Source organism: Diabrotica virgifera, chromosome 8, assembly GCF_917563875.1.
Source record: "Diabrotica virgifera virgifera chromosome 8, PGI_DIABVI_V3a".
Taxonomy (NCBI): domain Eukaryota; kingdom Metazoa; phylum Arthropoda; class Insecta; order Coleoptera; family Chrysomelidae; genus Diabrotica; species Diabrotica virgifera.
The window spans coordinates 198,611,040-198,629,603 of NC_065450.1; the positions used below are offsets into that span (position 1 = coordinate 198,611,040).

The 18,564-nt window shown below is 32.7% G+C and overlaps 1 protein-coding gene across 3 annotated transcripts in view; it reads right to left on the bottom strand.

Annotated features, from left to right (window-relative positions):
- Positions 1-18,564, bottom strand: part of LOC114329106 (uncharacterized) — a 96,661-nt gene that overhangs the window by 28,609 nt on the left and 49,488 nt on the right. For all 3 annotated transcript variants that reach the window (XM_050659571.1, XM_050659570.1, XM_050659569.1), the window contains exon 2: positions 13,631-13,683. Coding sequence is in view for 2 of the 3 variants with exons in the window: in XM_050659570.1 (XP_050515527.1) it covers positions 13,631-13,683 (53 nt within the window). In the remaining variant the exon portion in view is untranslated. The remainder of the gene's footprint in view (positions 1-13,630; positions 13,684-18,564) is intronic.

Sequence of the window (18,564 nt, forward strand, 5' to 3'; positions counted from 1 at the left end):
ATATCACCCATACCATATTCAAATGCATCAACATTTGTATGGAACTGATTTTGAACGTAGGTTAGAGTTTTGTTTATGGTTTCTAGACAAAACAGGAGCAGATCAACATTTTTTTGATAAAATTTTGTTCACTGGTGAGTCTACTTTCCATAATAATGGACTCGTGAATCGACATAACTTTCACTATTATAATACGGAAAATCAACATGATTGTTATAGATGTATTTATCGACAAACCCGATGGTCCCTTAATGTATATGGTGGAATAATAGGAGAAAATGTGATAGGACCTTATTTTTTTAATGGCCATTTAAATGGACAAAAGTTTTTAAGATTTCTACGAAGAGACTTTTGGATACTTTTGCAAAATATCCCTTTAAATATTAGAAGAACAATGTTTTTGCAGTCTTTTGACAAACGGATAGCAGAACACAAAAGGGCTTTCAACAATAGAAAAACAGACACTTCTACATACGCACTTCACCTTCTAGATCATAATCATTCTTTCAATGAAGAGTTTCAAATTCTACGTATTCAAAATAAAGGCCTTGAGCTATCACTTTTAGAATATACAGAAATTAATAAATTGAAAAATACAGATATAATTCTGAATGACCAACTCGAGACAAACAGCTCCCCACTCCTCAACCTCTTCAGTTAAAGACTTAAAAAGGCAAACACATTGTAAAATATATCACTTGAGAAAGGCACTTTGCCGAAACAGCTATAGTAATAACATAGTTGTAATCAATTTTGTGGAAGTATAGAAAAACAAACGTTTTTCAGTGTTTTATTGTGACATATCCATAAACTTCTAAAATATACCATTCGTATATACCGACCGACCGATAAACTTCTAAAATATACCATTCGTATATAGAAAGCTATGATCTGCAATCGACTTGGTGCTTGTAGTCGGTTCAGTTCTGCTATTCCTATTCCGTTCCGCGGAGCCTGAGGCCAGCCTCAAGGATGGATGAATTTTGTTCCTAGAATCGGTGGCACATTTTTCAAATTTTGCCGGTTTTACTGTTGGCGTTGTCCCTTATTGTTGCAGGTAGTGTGAGGCTAGCTTCAACTGTAATGATTTGAGTAAGTTGGAATGAGATGCATGATGCATAGATGTATCCTCATTTGAAAGGGCGTTCAATTCTCTATTCAGTAATACAAACATTAATATCATTATTTATACAGAGTGACCAAAAAAATAATTTTTGAAATAAATTAATTGACAAAAAAAAAGAAGAATGTATGCAATTTATTTAACTCAAAATACATTCTATCGCTGTCACAAAATAGACAAAAATGTTTATTTGGCAATTAAACCTTGCTTTTCGCTTAAATTAAATGTTCAAACTGCCAAGTGGTAGGTGGGAGGCTGTTTGTGATTTAATTTAAGCGAAAAGAAATGTTTATTTGTCAAATAAACATTTTTTTTTTGTATTTGCTGACAGCACTATAATGTATTTTGAGTTAAATAAATTGCATACATTCTTCTTTTTGCGTCAATTAATTTAATTCAAAAAATATTTTTTGGTCACCCTGTATAAATAATAATATTATTGTTTATATTACTGAATAGAGAATTGAAAACCCTTTCAAATGAGCTGCCACACAACCCCTATTCCCATTTAAAAAATCATCGATTACGTCATCACGCTCAGATGGATGACATTACTAGTATGAAATATATGTCAAAAAGTTGTAATTTAAAAACAAAAATCGACCTGTTTCCGGATTTTTCTCTATATTCGTCCATTTTAGAGAAAATGAATTTATTCCATAATTTAGGACCTCTCTGTATACTTAGTGTGACAAATGTGGCAAAAAAAGAAAAGCTATGCGCAGAAAGATATTAAAATCTACACTACACCATGCATTGGTGTAATAAATCAACTAAGTCTTTTTTTTTTTAATAAAATAAAGTATTGGGCCGAATTAAAAAATTTAATAGGGAATTGCATGGGCTTGCAAACAATAACGTATTTGACCCCCCATTGTAATTAAACAATGTTGGGATGATTCTTACCTGGCTTAGGCGTGAAAGTAGAATTATCGAAAATACCGGAAAAATGTGTCCCTCTTTAATCAAAGATTAACTTGTCGCTGGATTGTTGAGTTCAAATAGTTCCTGATGAGTCTGTTTCGTTTTCGTCTGGCCCCCCTTTATGTAAGCAAATCACACCGACAAACAGATTAATACAATAAAAGCAATATGAATATTCTTATACAGTGCACTGGAATAAGTGTTACCCCCCCCCCCCCACTGATTAACTTACTTAGTTTAAGCACATAGGCAAAACGCTCGGACAGGTCGATTTTTAAAATATCATATTTTAGCATCAATGTTTCGAACTTTCCACAATTTCTCTTCAGGTGACATGCACAACTTTATTTTTTTTTTAATAGGAAAGTACATCATGTGACATATCATTTAAAAGCTTTTGAAATACTGATTACAAAAATGTATATTACTTTAATCCTTTTTGTGAGTGTAGGCGCAAAATTTCGGTCAAAATATTTTTAAATGATATTTTCGAAATATTTATTTCGAAACCTGAGAAAACTAATACTAGTCCAGGGTAATAAGGATTTTCTCGGGACACTCAAAGATCCAGGTAGCTGACTACTTTTTTAGTTATGGTAGACCTATAGGAAGAAAACCTACCTGTTTTCTGCCTAGAGTTCGCGTCCGTTTTTTAATTATTAAAATTTAGTGAAAAAATCGCGATTTTTTCGATTTTTTGCACCCCATTTAAAAGCTAAATAGTTGACATAAAATTACAAAATTCAATTTTTTAGAACATTGAAAAACCTTTAAAATGCCGATTTTTGAAAGTTAAAAAGTTAATTTGTTGCTACGCAAACTGCAAAATAAGTGAAAATCGTTATTTGTTAATAACTTTTACTAAAACTATCTTAGAACTTTAGTGTTTCACCCAAAGTTGGATATTGGGGTACTTAACAAACCCTTAAAATTTGAGACCGATCCATTAATTATTTTAAGAGTTATTCTATTTGTTTTGCCCAGAGACCTTTACTTTGCAATAACATAAGACAGAAAATAATAAAGATAGGGCAATTCTGCGTATGCCAAATGAAAGTAGAAAACTGATGCTATCAAATTGTACTAAAAAAAGATAAAAAATTAAACAATATAATCAAAAATCATAATGCCAAATTTTTGAGATTTTGTAGTTTACAAACATTTAGAATAACTTTACAAATATTGTCCGTAGGAACAATATTTTTTTATATTTGAAAAGCTAGTATTTTAACACGAATTTTCAAATAAAAAATTTAGCCTGGGTTCATTAGGGACAAAGTTAGCCATGTGTTTTTTTTATTCACAGCTAATTTGTTTATAATAATTAAGGAATTTCATTGATCCCATTTTAAATAATGGGCTTTGTGTTTTTTGTTAACAAATTTGAATAAACATTGTATCTTCACAGCACTCTCTACGATTTTTCAAAATTGTAGTTTAACCGGTTACTAGCGGGAACCTACGAATCCACCGAGTTAAAATACCGAAAAAGCAATTTCAAACTAATACAATTTTCTGTATCTCCGGATCCACTCAATGGATTTTCATCTTTCTTTTTTTAATTTGTATGTAATTTCTACGTACATTACCAATGTGCAATTTGTTTATAAATTTATTAATTAATAATCAGTCTAATTTGTTTAAACAATACTTGAAAAAATATTTTTTACAAAAATCTATTTTTTGAATCATAGTATCATTAATGATCATACAAAAAGTTAAAGTTCACTTTAATAAATAAAATATTTTTATTAGATAATTATTTATTGAAGATAATTTATTTATTAAAGTATACCTTAACTTTTTGTATGATTAATAATGATGGTCTCATTAAAAACATGGATTTTTGGGAAAAAATTATTTTTTCAAAAATTGTTTAAACAAACTAAACTTTTTATTAATTAATAAATGTCAAATTGCAAATAGACGAATAACATATTTGTAATGTACAGAAAAATTACATACAAATTAAAAAAGAAAGATCAAAATATATTCAGCAGATCCACAGATATAGAAAATGATAGTAGTTTTAAGTTGCCTTTTTTAGTTTTTGAACTCGTGCATTTGTCGGCTCCCAGCTCCCCCTTCACTTACCACGACTAGTCACCAACTGAACAACATTTTTAACCATTTGTGTAAAATATCAACTTTTCGAATATGTAAAATGATTTTTCTACGGACAATATTTTTAAAGTTGTTCTAAATGTTTATAAACTACAAAATTTCAAAAATTTGGCATTAGTATTTTTGACTATATGAGATAATTTTTTTATCTTTTTTTAGTACATTTTGATAGTATCATTGTTCTACTTTCATTTGACATACGCAGAACTGCCTTATCATCATTATTTTCTGTCTTATGTTATTGCAAAGTAAAGGTCTCTGGGATAAACAAATAGAATAACTTTTAAACTAATTAATGGATCGGCCTCAAATTTTGAGGGTTTGTTAAGTACCCCAATACACAACTTTGGTTGAAACACTAAAATTTTAAAGCAGTTTTAGTAAAACTTATTAACAAATAACGATTTTCACTTATTTTGCAGTTTGGATAGCAATAAATTAACTTTTTAACTTTCAAAAATCGGCATTTTGAAGGTTTTTCAATGTTCTAAAAAATTAAATTTTGCAGTTTTATGTCAACTGTTTAGCTTTTGAATGAGGTGCAAAAAATCGGAAAAATCGCGATTTTTGCACTAAATTGTTAATAATTAAAAAACGGACGCGAACTCTAGACAGGAAACAGGTAGGTTTTCTTCCTCTATGTCTATAATAACTAAAAATGTAGTCAGCTACCTGGATCTTTGAGTGTCCCGAACATGGTCTATTTCTACCTTATTACCCTGGACTATACGTATTTTTTAAAGATTTAAACGCAGAATGAAATATTACAGTATTATCGATGGTTGAAAGTCCCTGAGAACTTCTATAATGTTTATTTTAATAAGTCACAGTGGTGAAAAAAAAGAGAAACTTTAGTCTTATATTTAATTTCAAATATATCATTCAAAAAAACCTTTTTGTTTATTCTAAGGGGCGTTATGTCCTCGGTAATATTGTAGTCTTTCGGTCTGTGTTTAAATTTTTGAAAAATACTTATTAGTTTTCTCAGAATTCGAAAAAAATAATTGCGTTTTAAAAGAATTCAACCGAAATTTTGCGCCTACGCTCTCAAAAAGGATTAAAGTATTATACATTTTTGTAATCTGTATTTCAAAAGCTTTTAAATGAGGTGTCACATGACGTACTCTCCTATTTAAAAAAATCAAAGTTATGCCTCTCACCTGAAGAGCGATCGCGTAAAGTTCGAAACATTGATGCTATAATATACTATGACTATTTTAAAAATCGACCTGTCCGAGCGATTTGCTAATGTGCTAAAAATAAATAAGTTAATAAGGGGGAGGGCAACACTTATTCCAGGGCACTGTATATGAACAATTTTTCTACTTTTTATAAATCGTTATTAACTAATTTTTGTAATTTTTTGTTAATTGTCTAAAATTTCAATCATCACAGCTTAAGTTATTGATAGGTCCCATTCTGAGAATAGTTTTGCGACACAATCCACATCTGTAATATTTACCGTTTCAAACACACCATTTTTTCTATGCTCGACGTTCAAATATAATTGTTAGTCGATGACACTGGTTGCATGTCACCTAATTAGCGCTCATTACTCTTAATAACAATAATATTCTTAATGAGGTTCCGTAATTTTCTGTCCGGAATCACCGTATTGATTAAGCCATTTTAAAAACCGCGCGTGTCTTTGGCCTTTGGTCATCCATTATAAAAGCTACTTCTTTGAGGCGTAACTTGGAGACATTCTATTACAATACAATAAACAAAAGTATTATTGTTCTACACAATGGGTTAATAGTTTCTAATCAAGGTTAAAAACCTTTAAGAATGTTAAAAACCGTTAAGAAAAACTACCCATTGATATTTATAAATAAGGAATTCCACAAAATAGAAGAAAGAAAACAACACAACAACACAAACAATCCAGCAACACCCACAAGGAGGGACTCAAGGATGACAACAATACTATATGTAAAGAGCTTATCATAAAAATTAAAAAGGATATGAGACAAGTACAACATCATAACATTTAAAACAATCAACACACTCAGATCTATCCTGTCCAAAACCAAACCCAACAACACACAAGAGAGGTCAAAGAACTGCATCTACAAAATACCCTGTTAATGCAACACTTTCTATATGGGAGAAACTGCAAGACCACTAAGCATCAGGATACACGAGCATGAAACATACATCACAAATATTCAAACATGTCTTGGATAATGAACATAGACCACAGTGAAAAGATGCATCAATAATCATGAAGGAAATAGACATGAACAAAAGAAAAATCAAAGAAGCAGCCCTCATCTTACTAATTGAAGAAACATGTGTGGCAAACCCATCAGAATTTTAAAGAAAATAATCGTTTCGTTTTGATTCAATTCGAGTCTCTTGCCATCCTCTGACACCTGATGTTTCGGAATCTATTCCTTGTCAAAGAGGCATTGCAAGAAGACTGAATTGGACCATAACGAAACGAAGAAGATGGTGCAAATATTAAAATATTAAAATATTTGCACCGGAGTATGGTTAGACTGTCCTCTAACGGGGAACGATGAAATGAGTGAGAAATAATTTCGACCACAAAAAGTAATCTGTTAACCGAGGTACACAGTACCAAGCGGCGCCGCTAGGAGAACACTCCAATAATGTCCAATAACACTCCGTCGCACGTTTCATATAAGTAAGCTGCGACGCATTATTGGAGTGTTCTCCTAGCGGGCGCCGCTTGGTACTTGTACCTCGGATAAGAGATTACTTGATTCGTGGTCGAAATTATTTTTCACTCATTTCATCGTTCCCTGTTAGAGGACAGTCTAACCATACTCAGGTGCAAATATTTTAATATTTGCACCATCTTCTTCGTTTCGTTATGTTCCAATTCAGTCTTCTTGCAAAGCTTCTCTGACAAGGAATAGATTGCGAAACATCAGGTGTCAGAGGATGACAAGAGACTCGAATTGAATCAAAACGAAACGATTATTTTCTTTCTTGTCATACCATACTCTGTGTTAGAGTACAAAAAAATGACTACGTTTCATATAAGTAATCTGCGACGCATTATTGGAGTGTTCTCCTAGCGGCGCCGCTTGGTACTGTGTACCTCGGTTAACAGATTATTTGATTCGTGGTCGAAATTACTTTTCACTCATTCCATCAGGATTTGGTTGCCAATACTTAAAGAAGAAGCGAACAAAAATAATATACCAACAATCAAAATTTGGTGTATCATAGGACATAAAACATCCTCCCTCATATCTTTTCAGTCAAGCATGACTGTTACCTAAAACAGCATAGGCCAGTACTTCAAATCTTAACTTTTTGATTTCGATATAACATAACCTCAACAACTTGCGGTTATACCTGGTTATACACACCTTCTTGAACATATTTTCTCATTAATCTCTTGAAAACGATTTCCGGAATGGACATCGAAACGCCAAATACTTTTTAGGTAAAAATGTAATTATGATTACAAACAAATTGTGGCTTCTTCTTCTTCTTTTTATATAGACATGAATCTGTCTGTTTTTTCAATCTGCCTCTAGTAAGTTGTCGTTCCATCGTTTTCGTGGTCTTCCCACTGATCGTCTTCCTATTGGGGAACCGTCTCTCGCTGTCCTTACTACTCTATTTGTTGTCATGCGGCTTATGTGGCCATTCCATTCTACTCTTCTGTTTCTTACCCAGTTATTAATGTTGTCCACCTTGCATCTCCGTCGTATATCTGTAGGTACTTCTAGCTCTGTCCCATAGAGTCTTACCATCGATTTTTCGAAGGGGTTTGATCTCCGTTGTTTCGAGCAATGTTTTGTCCTTGTGACTAATTCCATATAAACATAACATTTAACTTTTTCCCACAAGAAAACAGTTTCAGAACCTTACTTTAAAAATGTATTATTTTGTTTAATTTAAAGGCTAGAAAACTTACTGTAGATCCTACGTAGGCTATTGATTATGTTCAAAATAAGAGAGCTAACAGGAACAACAACGTTAATGGGATTTTATTGTTTAATATACTCAATGGACCTCCAAATATGAAAAAACCGCGGAGTGCTACCATTTAAATGGGTGTGTTTTTTAGAAAGGGGCGAATTAGTCCCTAGGCCCGGGTGAATTAGGGTGAGTTCTATGTACTTTTGGTACAAATAAGTCTGCAGGAAAATTATATATATACACCGTTTTGTAGGCGTCAACGCCCTTCCGGTAGGGATCTATGGAGGAGTGTCACCGAGCCGCAAGCCCTTATCCCTTGCCGTACTGCTCCTCCATAGGCCGATCAGACACCAGCTTATTCCAGACCAAGTCGTAGATTCTTTTTAGAATTTTAGACTACGACGTCAGCCTTTTTATTTTTCTATTCACCGGGCTGGGGCACGAACCTCGATCGTCTCGACCGCATATCCACTATAGATTGTCAATCGTGCGCCTCAGTCCGCTTGGCTAATCTGATCGACAGGAAAATTATTCCATGTTAAATTTACTATCAAAGTATCACATTTTAAAGTCAAAACTATTTATTTACAAAAATATATTCAAAAGAAAAGCAAGAAAAAAATACCAAAATAAGCAATTTTGTTTATTGCCCCATAACTTTTTTCCTCAGGGATATAGGTATAGATATTGCTTCAGCGAAAAATAACTTCAGTCCTTTGTCTTTAAAATGACGTTGAATAAAAGTCGCTAAGTTTTATATTTTCTGAAATAGGATTTTTCAAAGTTCGCCGCTCACAGCATTTTTGGGCCATTTTCCCCATTATTTCGCAAACATTGTTCTAGGTATATGTAATGGTACATTTAGTAGAAGAATTGCCTTTAAAATGACCTATTGCACAACGTTGTGCGACATAAAGAGTTTTGATATTTTTTGTGATTATTGTTTAAATTTCTTATTATGACTTTTTTTTCTTGTACATTTAGGTATATACATTGTGCAATAAAAAGCTTATTTTCTTTACTTTAAAATGGTGTATTGCAAAAAATTCTAGGACTAATTTTAAACAAGATATCCGTATTATATCCAAGGGTATCCGTAATTTGAGGAAAAATTTTAATTTTTTTTTAATTTGAAGAATATAATTTTATATTATAACATAATTTTTAATTCCAAATAACTTTTCTTAATACCACTTCTCGATATTGTGAAATATAAAGGTACTTTACTTTTGAGCGAAATTCATATTTTTTAACATACCTCGTAGACTATTGATAAAATTTTATATCTGATGAATGCATCTCAAGTTTTAGATTATGCAGAGCATTTTATAAAGAATATTTTTTTTTCATAAAGTTAATAATAAAAAAGTTTTCCATATGGGTTTAACTTAGTGGGACATGTGGCATTTGTATATGTCACATTTTGAGAAAGCATAATCTTGTCTAAAAATAATCCTAGAATTTTTTACAATACTCCATTTTAAAGTAAAAAAAAATGCTTTCTTTTTTATTACACAATGTATATACCTAAATACACAATAAAAAAATGTTATAATGAGAAATTGAGAAATAATCGTAAAATATATCAAAAATCTTAAAAAGTATAAAATTTTCAAAAACCATATCTTGCCTAAAAATAGTCTCACAGCCTTCTTCAATGTACCATTTTAAAGGTAATTGACTTTTCTTCCTACTAAATGTACCATTGCATATACGTAAAGCTGCGCAGAAAAAAGTTACAGAACAATGTTTGCGAAGTAACAAGGAAAATGGACCAAAATCGCTGTGAGTAGCGAACTTTGAAAAATCATATTTTGGAAACTATAAACTATAGAGACTTCTACCAAACAGTATTTTAAAGAAGATGAATGGAAGTTTTTTTTCTGTGAAGCAATGTCTATACTTATATCCCCATGGGAAAAAGTTATGGGGCAAAAAACAAAATTGCTATAAGTGCATAGAACTCACCCTAATTCGCCCTGTGCCTAGGGCCTAATTCACCCCTTTCTCAAAACCGCACTCCTTTAAATGGTAGCACTCCACGGTTTTTTCATATTTAGAGGTCCATTGACTATATTAAAAAATAAAACCCCGTTAACGTTGTAGTTTCTTTCTAAAATACATAATCAATAGCGTAACACTTGTTACGATGATAATGTTTTAACCATTTAATAACATTAACCAATAATTCCTTAAACAAACTGATTTTTTTGCAATTTTGATAATTAGAATGCAAGTGTTTGATGATAATCGGGTTTGTAGTTGAGTTGGCTTATTTTGCGAGGTCAGTGATAAGTGGTTGGATTGTCCATATTTATCACTTCACTGTTACTCATTTAAAAGTAATTTTACGCACTTATATAGACACATAATAGCTTTATTATCAAGGTGTTATAATGTTACTTATGGCCATTATTGCAAAAATTAATATCAATTATAAAATAGTGCAAAAAACATTTTTTGTAATTATCTCGGTAAATTATTGATGTATTTTAACTCTCTTGTAGGTAGATGGTGAAAAGTTAAATTAACTCTCTCTTCTTAACAGCAGTTTATCAATACAAACATTGTGCCTAATGTAATTAAAAAAGTTTACAGATAAAAAACTAAATTTTGCCTTTGTCATGTCAAGATGGGGGAGGGGGGCATGACCCCCTTAGTTCCGCCACTGCGTAAAGTTAATAGTAAACGATATTCAATTCAATAATTATGCTTCCTCCTCTTTTCGTTTTCTTCCCCCTTTAACATGAAAAATACCGACCACTCAAAAAATTGCAAAAAAGAAATTGTAGAAATCGCATTGACAACAATTTCAGTCCATACCATTTTTGTCTAAAAGTTTAAAATGACGGCTAACGCAACGGTGGAATTTAGTCGCGATTTTAAATTTACACTGCTATTGACTCCCCCTAAAGCTTAGAATAAAAAAAATTGGGGGTAGCTCGTCATGCAAGAATATGCTTTTTTTCCTCTAACCCGACTGGATTCAATATGTATTTTATTGGAGGTAAAGTTGTCACGTATTTTGTAGCAGTTGTACAAAATGAATGTAGCATTCTTTGCAAGTTATTGCTCTTGAGATATTTATGTCGTACCGTCTGTATGGACGATGTTTTCAACTATTTTCCGTCCATGTAGTACCTCTTGTTTGTTTTTTCTTCTTAGCTACCTTCGACAATGATTACACTAATTATCCATACGTCAGATTCCCCGCCACTGCGACGCATTCAACAACCAACCAAACAAACAAGAGAAATCGAAAGTGTTCAGAAGCGATTGCTAAAATTAAGGTCACCGTATTTGTACGTATGCGTTCAATTCAACTTTCATTTTTTTAATCGTAATATCTTATGGGTATAACGTTATGCAACTATTATCGTGTAGCGTTACTTAATATTCGATACATTTCACATGCGATGTATGCTTGACACCGTTCGAAGTTAATGAGCTTTTAGTGAGATTTTGTAGTAAACATACGTTTTGGTGCAGGCGGATTTTTTCATTGAAAAAAAATTCTGTCTATCTAATCAGCCCTAAACATCCATCCTTGTATATAGGCCTCGTCTTCCTTCTTCCATGCCTCTCTATCTTGGGCAATTTACATCCATTTTGACCCAGTGTGCTTCTTCAGGTCATCTGACCATCGCATTTGTGGCCTTCCCCTTTTTCGTTTGTGGTTCCACGGTCTCCAATGTATAATCGTCTTAGTCCATCTTTCATCCTTCTGCCGTAGGGTGTGTCCGGCGAACTTCCATTTAAGCTTTGCTACTTGGGTAGAGACGTCTTTCACTTTTGTTTTGTTACCGATCCATTCGTTTCTTTTTCTGTCTGATAGTTTAATGTTCATCATTTGTCTTTCCATGGATTTTCCTGTCTTTGCTATTTTTTCCATATTTTCTTTTTTTCTTCTTTTGTAACAAACAAATGTACAAACTATTAACCAAGATATTAACAAAAAGATTACCAACTAAATTAGATGGATACCAGGCAAGAGAACAAGCCGGATTTAGAAAAAATTTCAGTACAAGTGACCACCTTTTAACGATGAAAATATTAATCGAAAAAGCTAACGAATATCATATCCCACTATACATGGCATTTATTGACTTCGAAAAAGCATTTGATAGTGTAGAACACTGGGCAGTAAAGAATTCCCTACAAAACAGCAGAATAGACTACAGATATACCGACATTATTACAAATATATACAGGGTGTCCAGAAAAGAATGGTCATAAATTATACCACACATTCTGAAGTCAAAAATAGTTCGATTGAACCTAACTTACCTTAGTACAAATGTGCTCATAAAAAAAGTTACAGCCCTTTTAAATTACAAAATGAAAATCGATTTTTTTCAATATATCGAAAAGTATTAGAGAGCTTTTATTGAAAATGGACATATGCCATTCTTATCACAGGACTATCTAAAAACAAAATTATAGCGTCATTTGTGCACCCCATAAAAATTATATGGGGGTTTTGTTCCCTTAAACTCCCCCAAACATTTGTGTACGTTCCAATTAATTCATTATTGTGCTACCATTAGGTAAACAACGGTTTTAAAACGGTTTTAAAACTTTTTTGCCTCGTAGTATTTTTTCGATCAGCCAGTTTTTATCGAGATGCGGCTTCTTTTTGAATATGTCCACATAAAAATTTTATGGGGGTTTTGTTCCTTTAAACCCCCCAAATGTTTGGGTACGTTCTAATTAAACTATTATTGTAGTACTATTAGTTAAACACAGTGTTTTTAAAACTTTTTTGCCTCCTAGTCTCTTTTTGATAAGTCACCTTTTATCGAGATGTGGCTTCTAATAATGTAAATTATAAATAAATTTTCAGATTAATAACAGGTCTCTATAATCGTACTTAACAATATACAAATATGTGGTCGATTCGACAAATATTCAAAATATCTCGATAAACACTGGCTTATCGAAAAAGTACTCGGAAGCAAAAAAGTTTTAAAAATAGTGTGTTTAACTAATGGTGCCACAGTAATAATTTAATTGGAACGTACACAAAAGTTTGGGGGGGTTTAAGAGAACGAAACCTCCATAAAATTTTTATGGGATGCACAAATTTTACTTTAATTTTTATTGAGATGCTGTTGCCATAAGAATGCCACATGTCCATTTTCAATAAAAAATCTCTAAGAATTTTCGATATATGAAAAAAAATCGATTTTCATTTTGTAACTTCAAAGGGCTGTAACTTTTTTCGTGTGCAATATTGTATATAGGTAAGTGAGGTTCAATCAACCTATTTTTGACCCTAGAATCTGTGGTATAATTTATGACCAATCTTTTCGGGACACCCTGTATAATAAGGCAACAATAATGTACACTCCACCTACGGGTCTATAAAAAATAGAGATGTTTTGTGATTTTTTTTGAAACTTGTGTGAGTTTGGGAGTAAGGGCATTTTGCCTATCTTAACGGGGGTACCCTTTATCGCTGGTAAAATTATAAAAACTATCAATTTTTCTTTTCTTCTATACTTGTTTACAAATGATATTATTTTGATACCACGGCTCTAGTAAATCATCACTTACCTTTGCTGTGTTACCTGCTGCCAAATGAACACATCTTTGGGTAATTTGTAAACCTGTAAAAGACAGATATATTAGAAATAAAAAAACTGTCAATATTATTTCGTTGAAGTAGGTAATGATGCGCTAAAAAATCTACGCAAACGAGCAGTGGCGGCTTTAGCGGGTAGGCAGGGTAGGCAACTGCCTACCCAAAATTTGTGGGCAACGCATGTGGAATTGTGGATCATACATCACGCAATGGGCCGAGCCGTGTATTACACTGCCAGAGCCGTAGTGACACAGCCGGCGTTGTTAGCAGGGCCGCGCGGGCGGGCTCAAGGTTACACAGAACCGCCACCCCCTCCCCCCCTTATAAGAAAGCAGACGCCATCCAGCAGTCTATCTGACTTTTTAGTTTTTGAAACTACCGGAAAAGGGAAAGCAACGTGCAATGATGGAAGTGTTTCTAAAAAAACTCAATTTAAAGCAGAACTCTTTAGCATAGTTGATAATATTTCAGAAGAAATGGAAAAGAGATTCTCAGAAAATTCAAGTCTTCTAGCTTGCATATCATCATGTAATCCAAACTCACAAAATTTTCTGGATCCAAAAGAATTGTGTTCCTTTGCTAAATTTTGGGGAAAAGATGAAGAGTTTTGCATTCAACTAAAAGCACAGTGTGACTTAGGCAAATCTATGTTTTCCAAATGTAAAAGTACAGAAGATCTGTATAAAGAGCTTTTTTCCTTCGGTTCATTCAATGAGTTGAGATATATAGTGTCCGTTGTTCTAGTGATGCCTGTAAGTTCTGCGACAGCTGAAAGAAGTTTCTCATCGATGAGACGAATTAAAAACTGCTTAAGATCTACAATGATGGGGCAAAGACTTCACAGTTTGGGAGTGATTTCAATAGAACGAGAACTTAGCTACAATGTCACCCTGAAATTGTTGTAGACGAATTCGCCGCTCAAAAAGGGAGAAGACTAAAGTTCCTTTTAAAATGAACTCCATCAGTTACATTTTTCTGTTCAATAGAAGGTTCAATTAAACAATTCATTAAACATTTTAAAATAATATGTACAACTATTTTTCGAACACTGTAAGAATAACTAACTTGTGTAATACATTTTGTGTGATTTGCCTCGTCAATTTGATTTTGTCGTTTTATTTCCCAATACTAATTAGGCTAAATACATTATATATACATAGTGCGCTTACCCTAACAGAGTTCTGTATCAGGTACCGGTAAGTTTATTAAATTTATAACATAAGACTAGACTATAGAGGTAGGCCTACATTAAGTTTCTTGGAAAATATATATTAGTATAATTGTTACCTCCAGCTAGGCATTAACTCACTTAACAAGTTGTTTGGAAAATTAAGTCAGAGAGAGCCTAAAAACTCACAATTTCGTTTGTCATTTCCAAAAAATTTTCCCCAGACCCCCCTTTTAGCTGGGGGGTATTCCATACCCCCCAGAAGCTTGCCTACCCAAAAATAAAATCCTGGAGCCGCCCCTGCAAACGAGAAGAAATTGTTATTGAAGATATCAGAGGATCTGGTACTTTTAATAATAAGGGATGGTAGTAAGACGTGTTAAATTACGTTTTATTTTATAATTTGACAGTCTTCTGTACTCTCTTCCAAAAAAATCAATCTTTATCTTGTCGAAAATCAAATTTTAGCGGCCCGATTAATTCCACATGAATTGAAATCTTTAATTTCACTCGTTTACTACAATAGTCAGAGGCCGGATGTTTCGGCACCAACATCGTCCATGGTGTATCTTTTATCTAGATAATTGTCGTCAATTTAAAAGTAGAGTGATGCGAATCATTGTTAAATAATAGTCAGACACCTGACTTGATGACTACCTACTTGTTTATTCATTGTCTTTTTGTTTGCGCACGGAATCGACAAGAAGGTGTAGGTGATTTCATTCAAGTACGAATGTGGACGCTTGGTGGATGTGTCACTGTTGATATGACGAAACAAATAAGACTAAAAATCACGAAGAAGATACTACTTTGTAGGTTATTATTACGCTGTAAAAATATAGATATCCAATAGGTTTTATATACAGCATGTCTACTTAAGTTGGAAACATATGGGAAACTTTTTTATTATTAATTTTACGAAAAAAAGTTATTCTTCATAAAAAGATCTGCATGCTCTAAAACCTAAGATTCAATCATCAGATATCAAATTTTATCAATATTATACGAGGTATGTCAAAAAATATGAATTTTGTTCAAGGGTAAAGTACCTTTATTTCTCTTAATATCGAAAATTCTTATTAAAAAAGTTGTTTGGAATTAAAAACTAAGATCAAATGTGTAACTACATGCTTCTAATTGAAAAAAAAATATTTAAGAATTTTTTCTCAAATTTATGAATACCCACTTCGTTTTTATTTATCTCAAATATGATAACTCTTTTATTATTTATTTTACGAAAAAGAGTTATTCTTTATAAAACGCTCTTCATGGTCTAAAATCTAAGATAGAGCCATGATATATCAACCTTTATTAATTTTATAGGAGGTGTGTCCAAAAATATGAATTTCGCTCATGGGTATATTACCTTTATATTTCACGATATTTCATTTAGATGGATGTAATTGCATATTGACACATAGTTTTTAATTCTAAACAACTTTTTGTTATAACAATTTTCAATATTGTGAAAAATAAAGGTACTTTACTCTTGAGTAAAATTCACATTTTTTGACATACCTCGTATAAAATTATTAAAATGTAATATCTGATGGTTGCATCTTAGGTCTTAGAACATACAGAGATTTTTATAAAGAATACATTTTTTTCGTACAAATAATATTAAAAGAGTTATCACATGTCAAATAAATAAAAACGAATGCGAAGTATCCATAAATTTGAGAAAAATTTGGAAAATATATTTTTTAAATTAGAAGCATGTAATTGCATATTTGATCTTAGTTTTTAATTCCAAACAACTTTTCATAATAAGAATTTTCGATATTAAGAGAAATAAAGGTAATTTACTCTTGAACGAAATTCACATATTAGAGCACGCAGAACTTTTTATAAAGAATAACTTTTTTTCGTAAAATTAATAATAAAAAGTTTCCCATATGTTTTTAACTTAAGTAGACACGCTGTATAATCAGCCTGGATCCCGCGTACCAAAAAAAAATTGATTAATAGCAAGCTGAAAATTTGTTAATAGGTTAACGGTATCTAGTCGGACAAACGTTGATGTATGGGAACACTGGAACAGGAGAAGTTTTAATTGTGGAACGTGATTTTATTTGTGGAACGTGTCATCCTGACAAGATTATGATTGTAAAAACTAGCAGGGTGTCTTTAAGTTTATTTAATAGCAAACTTTATATAATACTATATGAAAAAATGTTTGCCCGACAAACATGTTGGGCATTTTAGTTCCGACATTGGACATTGGGCATCTTAATTCCGACATTGGACATTGGGCATTTTAATGTAAGTCCGACACGTAGAACATGTCAAATGACAGGGATTATATTGGTGGTAAATAGCAGTCTGATTTTTACATCAGAGTTTAATGAAAGGGTAACAAATCAATTGGAAGTTCGGTCCGACAAAATACTCAAAATACTCAAAATTTTTAGCTTGCTATTAATAAACTTTTTTTTTTGGTACGGAAGATCCAGGCCTAATACTGATTTATGCACTTTGGAAATGCACTGTAAATGCAATTATTATGCATTTCCACCCATTTTTCTAGTGTAGACTTTTTCCTGATGCCATTCCGAACTTAATGCAAAAAGTTGTAAGCTTCTATACTAAAATCACAATAAAGATGCACTCCTCCTCCTCAGTCGATTCCTCATTGCTGAGTGTCGTGATTCCCTATAATACGAGCAACTATCTCTTTCCATCGGCTTCTGTCGTGAGCTTCCCTCATGGATTCAGAGAATGTTTTTCCACTGGCTTTCTGTACTTGATCCGTCCATCGAGTAGGTGAGCGACCTCTACTTCTGCCCCTTCAACGTTTCCCGAAATTATAAGTCTCTCTAGATTATCATCACTTCTTCTTGCAATATGGCCGAAAAATTTTAAGACGGTGGAAAGTCAAATAGAGGAAAATCGAGTCTGAATATTAAGCTCTTGGAGGATTGAGTGATTTGTTCTGTGTTCCGACAATGAGATCCGAAGCATTCTTCTCCAGCACCACATTTCAAAGGCGTCAATCCTTTTTCTGTCGTCAGATTTCATTGTCCATGTTTCGGATCCGTATTTAAATATGGGAAAAATTAAGGCACGTACTAATCTTATTTTGGTGTTCTTCGACAAGGAGCGATCTTTCCAGATTTTCGATAATCGACTCATAGCGTTTTTGGCCATGCCTATTCTCCTACGTATTTCTGTTTCACTACTTTCAACCACTTCAAACTGGTCTAAGGCTCCTGTTGTCTGAAGTGAATTTAATGCACTAGAGAAAAACAAACCAAGACACGTTAAATGGTACAAGGAGCACTCCCGAATTATGATTTACAATGTATAAATTTTGTAAATCATTATTTGAGAGTGCTCCTCGTAACATTCAACGTGTCTTGGTTTGTTTATTTCTACTGCATCTTGATTGTAAATTTAGTATAAATGCTGTATATAAAAAGTTATTTATTTTTTCCCAACTGTCGTATTGTCGTATGGTGTTGTATTGTTCCGCTACTTGGGACGGATATGCATTGATCTTGGTAAATCTGTGGTAAGAAAATTTGATGGTGAGGGGTACTTGCTCGCATGGGATATATTAATTATACTTACTGTACGGTAACTGTTACAATTCGTCGGTGAACGTTTTTTTAATATGGGAATAAAAGTGAGCTTACCCCAGTCATTTGACCACTTTCCACTATTCAAGATTTAATTACAGATTCGAACCATTACTGAGGGCCGCAACAACTGTTATTCCATCATCCTTTCTGTTTTTTG